Source organism: Indicator indicator, chromosome 11 (assembly GCF_027791375.1).
Source record: "Indicator indicator isolate 239-I01 chromosome 11, UM_Iind_1.1, whole genome shotgun sequence".
NCBI lineage: Eukaryota > Metazoa > Chordata > Aves > Piciformes > Indicatoridae > Indicator > Indicator indicator.
Genome location: NC_072020.1, coordinates 3,471,820 through 3,489,680, shown reverse-complemented (window position 1 = coordinate 3,489,680; position 17,861 = coordinate 3,471,820). Strand labels below are relative to the sequence as shown.

The 17,861-nt window shown below is 45.6% G+C and overlaps 1 protein-coding gene across 1 annotated transcript in view; it reads left to right on the top strand.

Moving 5' to 3' along the window:
• The window catches only part of BMPER (BMP binding endothelial regulator), a 186,437-nt gene that overhangs the window by 73,144 nt on the left and 95,432 nt on the right, over positions 1 to 17,861 (top strand). Inside the window, exon 7 of the mRNA XM_054385040.1 lies at positions 17,678 to 17,777. Coding sequence (XP_054241015.1) covers positions 17,678 to 17,777 — 100 coding nt within the window. The remainder of the gene's footprint in view (positions 1 to 17,677; positions 17,778 to 17,861) is intronic.

The following is a 17,861-nucleotide window of genomic DNA, read 5'->3' as shown; positions in this document are numbered from 1 at the left end:
TCATTTAGCCATAGTGCCTGGTACAAGCACCTGTAATGGAGGTGGGCAACTTTGAGTTTCTCAGTTCATGGTCTGCCTTTTCTGTGATGCATTACCTGGTGTCATGATAAGTGTCATGATAAGGAGCTGGTGTAGCCTGCAGGCAAGCCAGGAGTGATGTGTCAGCTTCTGGAGAAAAAAATCTTCTGAAGAGAACCGAAAGAGCTGGGGCTGTTTAGTTTGGAAAAGAGGAAGCTGAGGGGAGACCTCATTGCTGTCTACAACTCCCTGAAAGGACATTGCAGAGAGGCTGCTGCTGGTCTCTTCTCATATTTAATCAGTGATAGAACAAGAGGGAATGGCCTCAAGCTGCAACTGGGTAGATTGAGACTGGACAGCAGGAAAAAATTTGTCCACAGCAAGAGTGGTCAGGGATTGGAATGTGCTACCCAGGGAGGTGCTTGAGTCCCCAAGCCTGGATGTGTTTAAAAGTGTGTTGGATGTGGTGCTTGGGGCTATGGTTTAGGGGTGAGCCTTGTAGAGTAGGGTTCTGGGTTGGCCTTGGTGATCCTGAGGGTCTTTTCCAACCTGAATGTTTCTGTGAGTTCTGTGAAAATGCTGAAACAAGGAGATTTGTCAGCACATTTCTTGCACAGCCATGTTGGAGATGTCTTACTGTTAACTAGCATCATCTGAAGCAAAGGCAGCTACCATTCAGGACAGGACAGCTGTGGGTTATTCAAACTTGGGCATTTTTGTAGTGCTGAGTGGTTTACCTGGCTGCTGCATTCCCAGGAAGGTATGGGTCTCCAGTCATAAATCCTGTCTGATAGTACTATGGAAATATCTTGGATAGTCACAGGGTCTGAGGGGTCACAGGGTGGTGACATATATGCAAGTTTTGCCCAGGGGAACTTCTTTGTGTGGTCCATTCTTACAGCTCTGAGTGCCTGGTCACTAATTGGAAGATGTTTTGTCGTGAATTGCTGATGGTTAGCAGCCACCTTCTGGTTGCTGTTTGTTACAAATTCTGTGCATGGTTTGACTGTGCAGAGTTGTCCCTGAGTGATGTTTTCTTTTGGCATGCATGGGAGGCAATGTGAGTACTGCAGAGCTCCTCTGTGATGGAGAGGAAAGATGCAGGAGATGTTCTTTGTGCCTGTGTAGTGAGTAAGGTAAATGGATTCATCTGCTGTATATACTAACAGCACTATGTACATGACCAAAAGAACAACAATCACAGAATCAGAGAACTTTAGGGATTGGAAGGGACCTTAAGGGATCCTCAGAAGGGAAAAGGACATCGAAAGATCCTTGCCAGAGCAGGATCACCTGGGGTAGGCCACACAGGAACATATCCAGGAGGGTTTTTGAATGTCTCCAGAGAAAGAGACTCCACAACCTTTCTGGGCAGCCTGTTTCAGGGCTTCATCATCCTCACCATACAGAATTGCCTCCTCGTATTGAGGTGGAACTTCCTCTGCTCCAGCTTGTAGCTGTTGTTCCTTGTCCTGTCACTGGGCTCCACCAAAAAGAGCCTGGCACCTCCATCCTGACACTCACCCCTCATATTGATAGGCATTGATCAGATCCCCTCACAGCCTTCTCTTTTCCAGGCTAAACAGCGCCAGGGCTCTCAGTCTGTCTTCATAGCAGAGATGTTTAAGTCCCTTCATCATCCTCATAGCTTTCTCCAGCAGATCCCTGTCTCTCTTGAGTTGGGGAGCCCAGTTACTGTGCTCAATGAATTCTGTGAGCTGTGAGAATGAATTCTGGCATGCTGGCTGTGTGAGCCACAAGGCTCGACTCCTCCTTGACTTCAGCAGAAAATTTTGCTTCTTTTCTCTCTCTTTCATTCGGGTAACCCCAGGAGCTACACCCACCACTTCTGTATGGCATCTCAGAACTTCAGCAAACAGCAAACCACAGAAATGGAACAGAGTCAGATGGAAAAGCCCTGTTAGAGAAGTCCAACCCAACTCACCCCTTGGTGAGCAAGCTATGGAAAGCAGCCTCCCTCCATGTCTGATCAGATCTAACATGTGTAGCACCAGCGACACACTCATAAAACTGTCAGGCTTTGGGCCCAATAACTTACACCCATGATTTTAGATTTCTCTGTAAGAAAGAAAGGGGGGGAAAAAAAGAAGAAAAAAAAAAAAAAAGGAACTCTGCATGTGGATGAAAAATGATGTGTGAATCTGTAAGGCTGGACTGAAGAGAAGCAGATGCTGACATTTCTAGAGTTAATATTTTTTGCCCTAAAAACACATCTGTCATCAGCCTTCACTGTGAGAGCAGAGGAGCCCTTGTCTAAATAAGCATGGCAGCTGGTTTATGTGATGAGTCTGTTTTTTAAATGCTAAGAAATATTGTATCATTTTGGAAAGCTCTAGCTGCCATTAGTGCTAACTTGCAATAATAGCTTGGAGTGTGTTCACGGAAGCACAGAATCAACCACCACCTCCCTGGGCAGCCCATTCCAATGGCCAATCTCTCTTTCTGGGAAGAACTTCTTCCTAAGATCAACCTAAACCTCCCCTGGCACAGCTTGAGACTGTGTCCTCTTGTTCTGGTGCTGGTTGCCTGGGAGAAGAGCCCAACCCCCACCTGGCTACAACCTCCCTTCAGGTAATTGTAGACAGCAATGAGGTCTCCCCTGAGCCTCCTCTTCTCCAGGCTAAACACCCCCAGCTCCCTCAGTCTCTTCTTCTAGGAACGTGCTCCAGACCTGTTGCCCTTCTCTGGACACATTCCAGCATCTCAACATCTTTCTTTCTGTTCTCCACTTTAGATTAATTTCAGAAGACACTTTCTCACAATTATGGGAGAACCTCCCTGCAAGGCCAGCATCAGTAGGGTAGGAACAGAAAGTGTGTGCAGCTGGGAACACTGCAAGTGCTGAAAACTTGCTGCGGAGAAAGTTCTGGTTGGTGATCTCAGGAGCATGTTGGAAAAATGAAAAGTAGGAAAATATAAGAAGTTTTGGAGAAGTAAATTATCAGAAGTTCTCTGCCTGTGGAGTGAGGCTTGCATAAGAAATAATTCACATTGTCTTTGCTCTGCTAATTAGCTTGGAGCCAGTAGTGCAACAAATCCTAAGCATAGGGTTGTCCTAGCAAATAGGACAGGCAGAGGGAGCTGGGGTTCTTCAGCCTAGGGAAGAGAAGACTCCAGGGGGATGTCAGAGCTGCCTTCCAATGCCTGAAGGGATCCTGCAGGAAGGCTGCAGAGGGACTTCTAGAGACAGGACAAGGGGGAATGGTTTGAAGCTGAGGGAGGGCAGGGTTAGACTGGAGCTTAGGGAGAAGTTCTTCAGTAGGAGGGTGGTGAGACTCTGGAATAGGCTGCCCAGGGAGGCTGTGGCTGCCTCCTCCCTGAGGGTGTTGAAGGCCAGGTTGGTTGAGTCTAGTTGAGAGGTGTCCCTGGGCCATGGTGGAGAGGTTGGAGTAGATGATCTCTGAGGTGCCTTCCAACCTGAGCCACGCTAGGATTGGTTCTCATGGGAATTTTTAATGAGTCACTTTACACTGATATTAATACCATTTGACATCATTAAACAGGGATAAAAGAGACTTAAGAGGGCAAATGAGAGTTTGTAACCCAACCCAAATTTTATTTGTTTGCTTAGTATCTTTCATAGGGACTGCTAATGGCTTTTGATGATGAGACAATAAGCCAAATTTGAGAATGCATTTACATTTGCATTTCCAGTTGTATGTGGTGTGACTCTTAGTCTTCATATGATGTAAGTATTTTCTGAAATGTAAAATGAAAGAAAGAAAGAAAAAAATCTTTCTGTGTGAGAAGTCCCAGAATATGAAAAAATTTCTTCCCTCTTCATTAGGCTCTAGAAGCTGAATCCTTCCTTCTAGACAACCCTAATGGTTTCATATGAATTTTTAGGTTTTGGCTGCTCAGTGCTTTGGCTTAATCAAGAGGGCAATGGAATGCCTTCACCTTGGGCTGATGCCTCACTTCAGAAGTGCTCTGGTTAGCAGGATGTTATTGGAAAGAGAGATAAAAGTGTTTCCAGCTCCTCTGGCATGCTTTTTGAATGAAGTTGGCCATGGTACTGTGGCCTGGACCTGCCCTATGTATGTGGTCTCACAAAAGATTCCGATGTAGGACAATCCGGTTTGTGAGCTTAGCTCAGAGGTGAGTGCCAAGCTGATTGGCTTGCTGTAATGGTGCTGATCCAAAGCAAGAACAGCAGCAAGCCTTTATGCAGGTGTCAGAAGAGCTGGCCTGGCCAAAATATAACCACCCTTGGCATGCTCTAGGTGCCTAAATGGTTAAAGCCATAGTTCTGTATGTTCTACATCTTACCTAAACTGTCCCTGAGGAACCTATGATCTTTATAGATCTGGGCTTCAGTGTTTTACAGATGCATTGCTGCCAATGAGAAGCCAGTAATTAGCAATGGGATCCCATCCATAAATTAGCAATAGTAGCTGGATATGAACTTTATTGGGAAAAAATATTGGAAGAAAAGACAGGGAGGGCTGAGTGTATGTCATGGTCCCTGCAGGGGTGTGAGGGGGGGAATGGACTTCTTAGGGTTTCATCCACTCTTTCCCCATGCATGTGCAGATAATTTGCATGATAGGAAGGATGGAAAAACCTCTGATTCCCCTAACAGTCTTGTTAGCCAGGACTATGGGAAATGTCAGAATTTGCTTCTGATGCTTCTCTAAGTCATTACCCCTGGAGGAAGGAGGAAGCGGTAGAGGAACCATGACTTGTAAATTATTCCTAATCAAAATGCTTCCTAAGGCTATGCCTGGAGAGCTGCAGATTCCTCAGCACCCCTTGTTCAGGCTTGTGTTTTGTATTGAAATGTGTTATTTTTGCCTTGATCACAAGCTGGAGTGTGCCCTACCCTGGAGTAAAGCCAAGCTAATCTCTGGGGAGGGACAGCCTGAGGCAGTACAAAGCGCTGCTGTATTAAGGGTGTTACTGTAGGTAACTACTGCTGGCCAGCAGGGAGTTTACTCCCATGCCACTTTGGGTAGACTGATGCTGCACTTTTTCAGTGTAGGAACAGTTTTGTAACCTCCTGGTTTCATAAAGGTAGCCTAGTTTTCCGAAAACTTTTATTTCCAAGCAAATCCCCTGAATGAGCTGCAGTTCAGCACTGCCCCTTGCTGAAGTCTGCATGGCACTTCAAAATGTATTTTTAACTCTCTTTGCTAAGTGCTTAGGGCAAACAGGATCTCCTGTTAATGAAAACTTTTGATGGATGCATTAAGGAAGCAGTGTGTATGTAATCCTATATTTCCTGAGGTTACCTCAGCAGTATATGTGGAGCATAACATTTAAGGAGGGTGTATGCGTGTGTAACGGCCTTGTAAAAAGCTGGATTTAGTGTCCTTGCTACTCCTACAGTATGATTTTATGATTTTATTTTTGTTACATGGATGCTCTACAGGTAGCACAGGATCACAGGATGCTAGGGGTTGGAAGGGATCTCTGGAGATCTGCCAGAGCAGGACCACGGAATCCAGCGCAGGTCACACGGGAACGCATCCAGACAGGGCTTGAAAGTCTCCAGAGAAGGAGACTCCACAACCTCTCTGGGCAGGTTGTTCCAGTGCTCTGTGACCCTTACAGTAAAGAAGTTCTTCCTCATGTTGAGGTGGAACTTCCTATGCCATGCAGTGTGCTTCATCATCAAACCCTTAGGCAAGGGAATCCATGAATTGGAGGCACAGCCAGTGAAGGATTAAGCTTTCAGCTCTCCAATACCTCATCGCCTTGAATCACTGAAGGAGATTTGTTCTCTTAGCTTGTGAGTGGAACAGTGACTTGGTGTGGGCTGTTCTGGCAGGTTTGGACCTAGTAACAGCTTTTCTAAGTTCAAGTGTGTGGGCACCTTCTTCTAAACAGCATTCTTTTTCCTCTTCCAAGAACACCTCCAGTTGGTTTTATTCGTGACCTCGTTTCTACATTAGCCTCCCCCGAAAAACAGAGGCTTCAAACTCTGCAATGAAATGAAGTTCATATTGTCTACAGGAAAGTATCTGCAGTGCTGCAAACAAAGCCTTCGTTTAGTATCTGAAATGCCAGATGTCAGAATTTGGAGATTTAATTCACTTGAGCCTTGCCATTTGGTCTGGCAGATAGCTTCAGGAGAATGGTTTCAAACTCATGCTCTAAGGCAAAGCTGTGTGGATCCATCTGCGGAGTTTCCTTGTCCTGAGTGAGTATTTTAAAGCGTGCTGATGAAGTGTGAGTCAGAATTGTCACCTTCCTCAGCCCCACAATGGTGCTCTGTGTGGAAGGAGCTCGCTGGGGACACTGGAGGCATTTAATAACTGTTGTATCTCTGCGAGGGGACTGTTTGGAAGGAAAAGCTGTTCCCAGAAGGGAGGCCACTACTGCACTGTTAGGTGGGAATTGGAAGTGGGGGTGAAGGTAGTCGCTTGCCAGAGTGTGGGGTTTATGAGAGTACCATTGACTGTAGGAGAGAGGAAGGAGGACTTAGAAGGTAGTATCACAAAGCTTATCCTACAGAAAAAGAAAAAAAAGGCAAACCTTTGTGCAAGTTTATCTTATGAAAAGCAAGGGCTACTTTGATAAAGAGGTTGTGGCAGTGAGTGTCGTTCTGCAAGCCCCGGGTTAGGGCTTTGAAACCTCATGCAAATGCACCAGTGGTGTATACAGCACTCTACACCCTCTGGGCTGTGCTTCATGTCTTCTTGATGCCAAGGAAAACAAAGCTGCCTCCAACTGATTCTGGGGAAAAGTCATGACTGCGAGAAGCCAAGGACCTGCTTTACAGGGCTACTGCTCTGCTTCTAATAACCACGCTTAGGAAAGTCCTTTGGATTTAACCCTAACTCTCTTATTATCTGTGATGGGGCACAAATAAGCTGCAGAAGTTTGTTAGTGGTTTTTAATAGCTTTGCTGGCCACAGACAGTTTCCAGCATGACCATGTTTTATTGCAATTTTTCAGAGAAACAGTTCTTTTTAGAAGAGAAATAAATAATCATGTGGCTCATGGCAAAGCATCCAGAGTCACTGGAGACCTCTGCTGTAATAACTAAATTAATCACAAATAGCTGAACTCTCTCCTGCAGTGGCATGCCAGAATTGTTTCCTTGCCAATGTCTTTGCTTCCCTTTTGCTGTCCACACGAAGCTGTTGCTCTTTACCCCCAAGGGTGGTCGAGAGCTCTGCCACTTTCTGTAGGGCTGTGGGACTGCCCTCCTGGTCTGTTCCTGCTTATGCCGTTACCTTGGCTCATTTTTCACCCTTGCTTTATGCAGTTTCTGGAACTTTTTGTTTAAAATGCTGTGATCCAAAGCAGACTGGAAATCAGTGGAAAGACTCCCAAAGACTTACATGACCTTTGATGAAGTTCTTGCCTACATCCCACCTTAAAATCTTCCTCTTCTACCAGGTGTATCTCCATTATAGAAAGGCATTGTGCTCTAGTGAGTGCTGGATGGTGCTAGATCCCTATCCCTGTTTTCCCTAGCATCATTCAGGGATGACTTGGCACTGTTTGAATGTCCCCTGGGCATCAGCTGGTAGGGAGATGAGAGGGGAAGAATAGCCTACAGATGGGTGTCTGGTTTATAGGAAACACCAAGACATATGTGAAGGTTATGTGCAGTGACACCTGTGGCTGGGCCCTTTCTCTTAATTAGTTCTCCATTAGTACAGAGCTAGTTTTGATCCCAGGAGTCTGAAGCCTTTTGATACTACTACCCAGCACAGACTATATGATGTGCAGTGATAGCAGTCAGCTTCAGACCTTCAGCAAGGAAGAGGTTTGATAAGTGGGTGAAATGGCAGCAAGAGATGGAAGTGATGTGAAAGGATTCAGACTAGAGGAAAAACTGGCTTTGAGATGCTGGTCAATCATCTCCATGCTGAAAGCAAGAACTAACCTGCTATGCAGCATTGAGTGTTGTCAGCAGGGTTGAGAAAAGGAAGGCAACTTTCAGATACTCTTGCTGTGAAAAAGAAATCTGAGAAGTAAGTGATGCTGTGTTGCTGGGAATAGCTCCTGGGATAAACAGCCCTCAAAGGTGTTGGAGGTGCAGTGTGAATCCAGATATCCATGTGTTGTAGAGAGAACCTGGTGATTCTCTTAACTTGCTATCAACTTTCAGAAGGAATGGGCACCTCTATTGAAGAGTTGAAAGCTCTGCCTTCTGCACCTGATTTTAGAGACATTAAAGAGTACCTAATGAGAGAAGGAATAATTTGTGGGACACATGATTGCTGCTTGCAGAGGTGATTTGTTGAGAAGAACAGGTCTACTCCTGGAAAAAGCCTGAGTTGCTGAACTGTCTAGGAGAAGCATCAGTAAAACAACAGCTCCCATAGCAGAAACAAGTACGTGGGCTCCAGCTGAAAGCTGGGAAGAAACTGAGGGCTTTCTACTCTCTGCAGCAGCCTGGGTTTGACCAAACTTGTAGGAACTAGGTCTAAAAGTTATTTTGATGTTTGCTGTTTTATTTCTATCTACCTTTTCCAGAAGTCTCCTTGATCACTTATAGCCAGAGCTGAGAGATTCCCAAGCTACAAGTGTGCCTAGTTTGTGCCTCCAGGAGACTTCTTTACTTAGGAAATCAGCCTGAAAGGGGGAAAAGTACACACTGCAATTAAACCTTTCAAGGCTTCCAAGCAAAGAGGGGCTATTTACAACATCACTTTCAACAGAGCCAAGAGCTCAGAGTGTAAGCCCTGGAGGGGAGAGTGCTGCTGGCTCTTCAGCTGCTAGACTCTGCAGCTCGGCTGCTGGGTCAGCGAGCGATTTGATTTCAGCTGGGTTGTGAAGCCAGATGCAACCTAATCTCAGCAGCACTTCTGCACAGTTCTGTGAGGCTGGAGAAATATGACCAAGTGCTGGTGGTGCTGAGTCCCTCAGCTGCGAGCAGAACACTGCGTGATCGTCCCCAAGCAGCCCTTCTGCGCTTCCAGCAACTGTGACATTTTAGCAGCTGTGTCTCTGCCTGTGCATACTTAAGAAAGCTACTGTGCAGCCCAGAATTTCATTTTCCAGAATGTTCCCTCTCACCCAAAGCCGTAGATACCCTGGTCCTCCACCCCTTCCCACAGGCAAGTGGGTGCAAATTGTGTTTCACAACTGGGAAGAGTCAGGACTGGCAGCTCCCCAGCAGTCCAGGTTCACAGTGGTGAGCCATCCCCAAGAATGGAGTACTTCAGTCTCTAGGAGGATGCTGTGATGTTTTGGCAAATGCACACAGCATGCCATTTCCTTCTGAAAAATAACCAGAGAGAATTTATTTTCTTAATCTAAGCAGTCCCAGGAAATGTGGCTCTTGAGAAGTGGAGTAGATGGCAAGACTGGATTAGCTTGGCATTTACAGAAGTCATTTTGTATACATGGTTGATGGAAAGTATGACAGTGTTTAAGAGGCTTCATCCTACCCTAAATTACTAATAAATGCATAATTTAGTTTATTCCTCAGCAGCTGGATACAACCACATACAGAGTAACTTCCAAAAGAGGGAGGCTTTTTGCTTTCTGGGTTTAGGTCAAGATTTTCCAGCTCTGTGGCACTTTGCAGCCACATTTGCAATCTACCGGAAGCTTGTGGACATGAATTTACATGGAGACAACTAATTGAACTTTCTTACTAATACAGCTTGTTGATGGCCCAAAGAGTACAACTGACTACTGATATCGTAAGGATCCACATGGAGGGAGAGGTACTAGAGTTAAACTCTTACCTGCCAGGAACTGATGGAGTTCTTTAGGCTTCTTTTGGCCTTTGTATCAGACTGAGAGAAGGTAGTCAGAAGAGATAGTTTAAGGATTGTGCCTTTGCCCCAGAATTTGCTCATTTATTCATAAGAATCTTGTGGTTTACCATTTCTAATCTGTATAGATTTTAGGTAATTTTTAAGACAGCATTTTGTAGCCACCCAAATCTGCATGATCTGGTGTTAAAGTGAAGGTGAGTTCCTTAGAGCATTTGCTGCACCTGCAGTTCCTAGGACACCCCTTCAGACTCTCAGTAGGACCACTTTCTAAAGCCTTCCTATATAGCAGAGATACCTCAGCAAAGAGGATGTGAAATCTAGATTCAGAGTTTAAAAATCAAGCCCACCCAAGGCAGTGCAAATACCTGCTGTTGTTTTGAACTGGAGTTCAAGGTCTTCCTGTTCTGAAGTTTATCCAATCCTTTCTAAAGAGGCATTTAAAAAATCGCAGTCTAGACACTAGATCAGGCTGCAGGGATGTGGGAAGCTCTGAGTTGTCTGTCTGCCTCTTTGTGGAACTGCTGTGCTGTTTGCCTTTATGCTGAGAACTGTTTTGCTCCTTTGTGTGTTTCCTAAAGCCTTCTCCCTTCTGAGACCCTTCCAGGGAACTCTCACTGTGCAGGGCATGGTTGTGTCCGGCATCCTGAATTGCTGTGGAGGGGTGAAGTTGCTGCCAGAGGCTGTCTGCCACATGCTGCACTTGCATTTTAATGAGAACTGATTTGGGAGAGAACAATTATTTTACTTCCAGATTAAAACAGCAGTCTTAATACCTTACCCTCTCACTTTTGTGCCTGAAATCTGCTTGCCTGGCACATCAGGGTCTGTACATCTGATTGTAAGCTCAAGGTGTGGGTTTACAAGCATATGATTCCAGGGGCATTTTGAAGATGTTTGCACAGTACATGTTACTGACCTGGTTTGTGTGTTTAATACACATTGGGGAGGCTGTGGAAGTCTTTGCTGTCACACAGTAGTGAATACATCAGACAGAGTTCCAGGTGAGCAAATGTTTGCAAGCCACTACCCAGTTCATATGGTGAGTGTGGTGTAGCCAGATAGAGTCTTGCTATGGATAAGTCCTGCTAAGGATAGAGTCCTTAAGCTTTTTTTCTCCAGAATGGTAATACTCATCATTATCTGAATCTCACATCACAGAACCACAGACTGTTGGGGGTTGGAAGGCACTTCCAGAGATCATAGAATCAGTCAGGGTTGGAAGGGACCACAAGGATCAGCCAGTTCCAACCCCCCTGCCATGGGCAGGGACACCTCACACTAGATCAGGCTGGCCAGAGCCTCATGCAGCCTGGCCTTAAACACCTCCAGGGATGGAGCCTCAACCACCTCCCTGGACAACCCATTCCAGGCTCTCACCACTCTCATGGGGAAGAACTTCTTCCTCACATCCAGTCTGAATCTCCCCACTTCCAGCTTTCTTCCATTCCCCCCCAGTCCTATCACTCCCTAATATCCTAAAAAGTCCCTCCCCAGCTTTCTTGTAGTCCCCTTCAGATCCTGGAAGGCCACAAGAAGGTCACCTCAGAGCCTTCTCTTCTCCAGACTGAACAGCTCCAACTCTTTCAGTCTGTCCTCATAGGAGAGCAGCTCCAGCCCTCTGCTCATCCTGGTGGATCATTGAGTCCAACCCCCCTGCCAGAGCAGGATCACCAAGGGCAGGCCACCCAGGAACACATCCAGGTTGGCTGTGAAAGTTTCCAGAGAAGGAGACTCCACAACCTCTCTGGGCAGCCTGAGCCAGTGCTCCAGCACCCTCACAGTAAAGAATTTTTTTCTCATGTTGGGGTGAAACTTGCTGTGTTCTAGCTTATATCCATTATTCCTTGTCCTATTCCTTCCCCCTCTACTCAGCTCTGGTGAGACCCCACCTGGAGTACTGTGTCCAGTTCTGGAGCCTCTATTACAAGAGGGGTCTGGACATGCTGGAAGGTGTCCAGAGAAGGGCCACCAGGATGAGCAGGGGGCTGGAGCTCCTCTCCTATGAGGACAGACTGAAAGAGTTGGGGTTGTTCAGGCTGGAGCAGAGAAGGCTCTGAGGTGACCTTACTGTGGCTTTTCAATATCTGAAGGGGGCTACAAGAAAGCTGGGGAGGGACTTTTTAGGATATCAGGGAGTGATAGGACTGGGGGGAATGGAATAAAGCTGGAAGTGGGGAGATTCAGACTGGACATGAGGAAGAAGTTCTTCCCCATGAGAGTGGTGAGAGCCTGGAATGGGTTGTCCAGGGAGGTGGTTGAGGCTCCATCCCTGGAGGTGTTTGCAGCCAGGCTGGATGAGGTTCTGGCCAGCCTGATCTAGTGTGAGGTGTCCCTGCCCATGGCAGGGGGGTTGGAACTGGCTGATCCTTGTGGTCCCTTCCAACCCGGACTGATTCTATGATTCTGTTACCGGGTGCCACTGAAAAGAGCCTGGCCCCTTCCTCTTGACACCCACCCCTCAGCTATTGATAGACATTGATCAGATCCCCTCTCAGTCTCCTCTTCTCCAGACTAAACTGTCCCAGTTCTCTCAGTCTTTCTTCACATGGGAGATGTTCAAGTCCCTTAATCATCCTATAGCTCTTTGCTGGACTCTCTCCAGCAGAGCCCTGTCTTTCTCAAATGGATGCTACGTCTCTCTCTTTATCAACAGATTTCCATTCCTTGCTGTCACAGAAATGAAAATGCCTTTTACTGTGTTCATGCTGGTTGCAGTCACCTGCACTGTGCTAGGGGTGTTGAAGACACAGTCACACAGTTTGTGTTTATTTGGCTTCTCTTACCTCTGGCATGCTCAGTAGTGACCCTGCTCAACTTTCAAATGTGATTTTAATGCTCCTGGTGTCAAACCTTTATTCATAGCTGAAGACAACTTTGAACATCTGTCTTAGTTCTTAAAGCAGCCCTTGCTGAGGTTACAGTGTGCACCTGACCTTGCTCTAAATGTCTGGAATACATATCCTGAAGTTGAGAGAAATGTAATTTTGATATTTCTTTGTAATTTTTTTTTTATGGTTTCCTCTGTAAGGATAACCTCACTGGTAGAGATTGCAACCTTTCATGCTTCTTCTGGAATGAAAGCTAAAATTAAATACCTAGAGCTGGCTATAGGCTGAATCCCTAATGCCAGCACTTCCACAAAATATTCTGCAAAATTGAATGGAAATGTTACTTCTGTTGGAAGATTAGCAGAGTCTTTCAAGCACAAGGTGAACGCAGGGCAAAACTAGGGAGGAATCTTTTTTAAGATGATTTATAGCTTCACTGAAGCATGAAGATAAGGCCTGAAAGTGAAATGGAGAATGAAATGCTCACAAGAAATGTGGTTCTGGCTAATGCTGGAGTTAACTTTGAAGATTAAATGACATGTATATAAAATATTGTTAAATTAAAGTATGATTGTTATCAGTAGCAAACAAATTGGGAGAGTGGAGACCTCTGTCCTCCTAACATTTCAGGAGTATTTTCCAACTCTGTTTATGACAAGGGCAGCTCTGCTGTTGATGGTCACTGTCCTTGCTCCCAAGGCAGAGGAAACCCAAGACTCTTGGAGATTATATGTAGCAGGCTCCCAAGCTTTGGGGAGTTTTTGGACACAAGTTTTTTTTTCTGCAGATATTTTACTCTTCATCTGTCCTAGCAGACAGGCTGCTTACATGCTATGTACCAGGATATGGGTAGCCCAGTTCTGGGCCCCTCACTATAGGAAGTACACTGGGGTGCTGAAGTGTGTCCAAAGAAGGGCAACAAAGGCCTGGGGCACATGGACTAGGACGAGCATCTGAGAGAGCTGAGGTTGCTCAGTCTGGAGAAGAGGAGGCTGAGGGAGATCTCATTGCTCTCTACGGCTCCCTGAAGGGAGGTTGGAGTGAGGAGGGGGCATCCTCTGCTCCTTGGTGGCAAGCAACAGGACCAGAGGAAATGGTTACAAGCTGTGCCAGGGGAGGTTCAGGCTGGATATTATTATTCACAGAGAGTGTTCTCAAACATCAGAATGGTCTTCCAGGGCAGTGGTGGAGTCACCATCCCTGGAAGTCTTCAAGCGTTGTGTAGACCTGGCACCTGGGGACATGGTTTAGTGTTGACCCTTCAGTGCTGGGTCAAGGGTTGGACTGGGTGAACTTCGAGGCCTCTTCTAACCAGATATATTCTGTGATTATGTCCTTCACCTGGTATCTCCAGCAAAGGGCAGCTGCAGCCTGGATGGGTGTCTTTCAACTCTGCCAAGTTCCTTGTGTCCTTATTGAACAGTGAAATATAGTTGAGGTAGGAACTTGGCAGCAGCGGTTGGATGGGTAGCTAGATGAGATCCATGCTTTTGTTTTAAGGAATACTCATTGTCTTTCTCAAAGATGGACCTCTCATGGGAGGGTGAGAAAGTGCTGTTTCATCTTCTCCTCTCTTCTGTCTCCCGAGGTGAGACAATACCTCAATCCATATTGCCCTCTGAGCTGATGCCAGGGAGCCTTCTGCTTTGTTTCATAGATACAAGATTGCAGCAGGAGTTAAGAGAGTTCTTGTTTGTCTCCAAGGTGGGAAGTGAATCTTTTCCTGGTGACTGTGTGTTCCATACACAATCTATTACTTCCAGAGGACTGTGGACTGCAGCAGCATCCCTTGATTAAGGCTTCATATAACTATCACTCAGGGATTTATTTGCCCAGCTCTTGAATAGCATTTCTCACAGGAAGCAGATGTCATTTGTACTTTATTGGTCGGTGCTGGCCTCCAGTTCAGGTTTGGGTTTGCTGGAAGTTGTTGCTTCAGACCTGGAATATTCTGGCTGCCTGGGAGATGCTATGCTTAATAGGGAAATGTGTAAGATGTAAAAGCTGTAGATGTAATTAAGAGGTAGAGGCATCAAGGTGTTTTCCGGAGTCAGAGTGGGAACTGCACAGTACTCTCCAGAGTTATTTTTTATTCCCTTGATGTTTTTTTTTTTCCTTTTTGGTTGAAAAATTGTTGCACTGATTTTTCTTTGCAGATCTATTCCACAACAGTATGGAATACAATTGGTAAAGCTCTGCCAGGAGTAGGCAATCCTGCTCTGAAAGCTCGTGCCCTCAGTGCTTTGTGAGCTTTGAATTGCAATGATTGAGGCTTGGAAGCAAATAGAAATGCTGTGTAGGTTTTGGAATTTCCTTGTAACACTCAAGGAGTATTCTCTCTAAGCTCTGGAGGGCAAGTAGAATTATTCTTTCTCTAAATGGTACAGGTGGATTTGTTGCAGACTGGTTTTGGACACCCTAGCATAATATTAACATCTGGAAGAGCCCACCTGGAACAGCTGCAAGTTAGAAAACAGTTTGGTGTTAAAAAGCAGCATTGCAGCTGGAAGCAGGAGTAGCAGTGTGGCAAAGAGAGAGGTCCAACTTTGTTTTGTGCAGAGGAGGGGCTGGTAGGCAAACCATATGGTAGTATGTTAAACCATATGGCCAGTTTGGTAGACCATGAGGTAAAAAAACAAAAGGCTGAAATAAAGTAGTGGTTCATAAATTCTGTGGCATTTTGTATTTTAAAAAGTATCTCTACAAGAGTCTGCAAAGACAACATCTCAATAATGTGCTAAGCCAAATCTTTAATTGAATCTGTCAGAGCTGCAAGAGTCCAGAGCATCTCATCACAGGCATGGGATACATATTAAGTACAGAAGCAAGGTTGCAAGAGAGGACCTGTGCTCACCATGTGTTGCAGCATTGTTTTATCTTCTGTGGATGTATTCCTGATCCTGCCACCAGGCTGGCTGAGATCTCCATCCCATTCTTCATTGATCCTTTTTTACCATGCATTCTGGGCTCTCCTCTGCCCAATACTAAGTTGGATCTCTCTCTTTACCACACTGCTACTCCTACTTCCAGTCACAATGCTGCTTTTTAAACACCAAACTACTTTCTGACTTACCCTATTTTCTCTCCTGATTCTTACTTGCAGAATTGTCACCAAAGTTTGAACTTTTCCTTTTCTTAGCCCTTCTCCCTGGGCTGAATGAAAGCATTGCTTCAGTCAGCCCTTCTTTGCTATCTTTTCTTTCATTCTCCACCTGTCTCTTCTCACAAAGCTATTCCCCGAGCATCGCAGGGAATATCAGTGAAGGATTCATTTCATTTTGTCCAATTTCTGGTCTGCCCCTTTCAGTCCACAATAAACTCTGTGTTCCTGCATGCCACAGTGAAAGAATTACGAGCAGTCCTTAGCCATGTGTGTTCAGGATGCTTTGGTAGCCCCATGGGACAGGTAGACTGAAAACTTATGGGAGAGTGGAGGTACAGTCAGTGTGTTATCTTCTGTATAATAGTGTCTGTGTGAGGCTGCCTGTCTCTGAAAGCTTTTACATGATTAACTGAGGCCATTAGGAAGGGAATGGCATGCCATCATTTCAGGCACAAAGCTCTTGAAAATGAACAGCTTCTTGCATCTGCCTCCAGGGAACCCCAGAGGCATCCTGTGTGTAGGTGGGAGGAGACTGTTCATAAGTCTTCCAACGCAGCATCCAGGAACATAAAGCTTATTGTTAGGAGGAGCCTGCAGCTCAAAGTGATAAATAAGGCAGGGCAGTTTGATGAAAAAGGGATGAATTCTCTTTTGAAAATTCACCTCCCACGAGCATATGGAGTACATAGAATGGTTTGGGTTGGAAGGGACCTCCAAACGTCATCTAGTCTGACTTCCCCTGCAGACAGCAAAGACATCCTCCAGCTCAGGTTGATCAGAATCTTGTCCAGCCTGACCTTGAGTATCTCCAGGGGTGAGGCCTCAACTACCTCCTTGGACAACCTGTTGCAGTGTTCCGTCTTCCTCATGATGCAGAACTTGTTCCTAACATCCAATCTCAATCTGCTCTTCTCTCATTTCTAACCATTGCCCCTCATCCTGTCACTCCAGGCCTTTGCAAACAGTCCCTCTGCAGCCTTCTTGTAGCCCCCTTCAGGTACTGGCAGGCTGCTGTTAGGTCTCCCTGGAGCCTTCTCTTCTCCAGGCTGAACAACCCCAGCTCCCTCAGCCTGTCCTCATAGCAGAGGCTCTCCAGGCTCCTGATCATTTTCAGGGCCCTCCTCTGGACTTGCTTCATCAGGTCTGTGTCCTTCCTGTGTCAAGGGTTCCAGAGATATGTTGGTAGAGAATCCAGAGGTAACCACAGTGTTCTGTAAGCACGGTGAGGTAATCAGGCAACAGAATGGAATAAGGACAAAGACCCCTTTTGACTGACTTAACCTTGGCCACATACTCTGTGCTTTTGTTTTTGCTGTGCTTTGTACCTCCCTCTGTTTTCTGAGATTCATTGGTACACCAGAATGTATCCAGTCCCTGTTGCTTTTTTTCCCCCCCTTCTTATTTTTTGCAACTTTCATCCTCAAATTTCATATAACCTCTTGTTTTCAGTCTTCTGAAAAAAAGCAGACCTTCTGGGCTTGCATTGTTGGACTCAGATGCTAACAGGAATGTGCTTTCTTAAGTGATTTTTGGCTGATTTGGTCTCTGAGGTCACAGACATAGTGGAAGAACACCTGCTCTCATCTTGCTTCAGTACTTAATCTCTGTCCCAGACAAGCCTAGAAGTTCACAGCACAGGAGGGGAAGAAAACTGTAAAAGAATTGCTCAATAACTTCTTTGAACGCATAGAAAGGTTCATAGATAATTTTATCCTCCTTGGGTTTTCTTTCTTAGCAATACCAAGGAATGAAATAGAAAGACACTGTTTCTTCAACTATTGCGTTCATTGCTAGAGAGAAAAATCTGAATCATCTGATGTCTCTGCAAGCTATGTATAAAGTGTTGAAGTACAGTTGTGCACGTTTCTTGCATGTCTGATGAGAGCAGAAATTTTTGTTGGCAAAATATTGCTTTGGCTAAGGCTTTTCAAGACTTGTTAGCAGTCTGTGTGTGTGTGTTTGCAGGTCTGCTTGACATTTTGCTTTATTTTTGTCCTATAACCAAGCCTATTTTCTTCCAGGGTGGCAGGACGCAGTGTATCCGAGAAGTCTGCCCCATCCTTTCATGTCCCCAGCACCTCAGTCACACTCCTGCTGGCCAGTGTTGTCCCAAATGCTTAGGTGAGTGGTGTTTTTTCCAGGGGATTTTGTGATTAGAATCATAGAATCAGTCAGGGTTGGAAAGGATCACAAGGGTCATCCAGT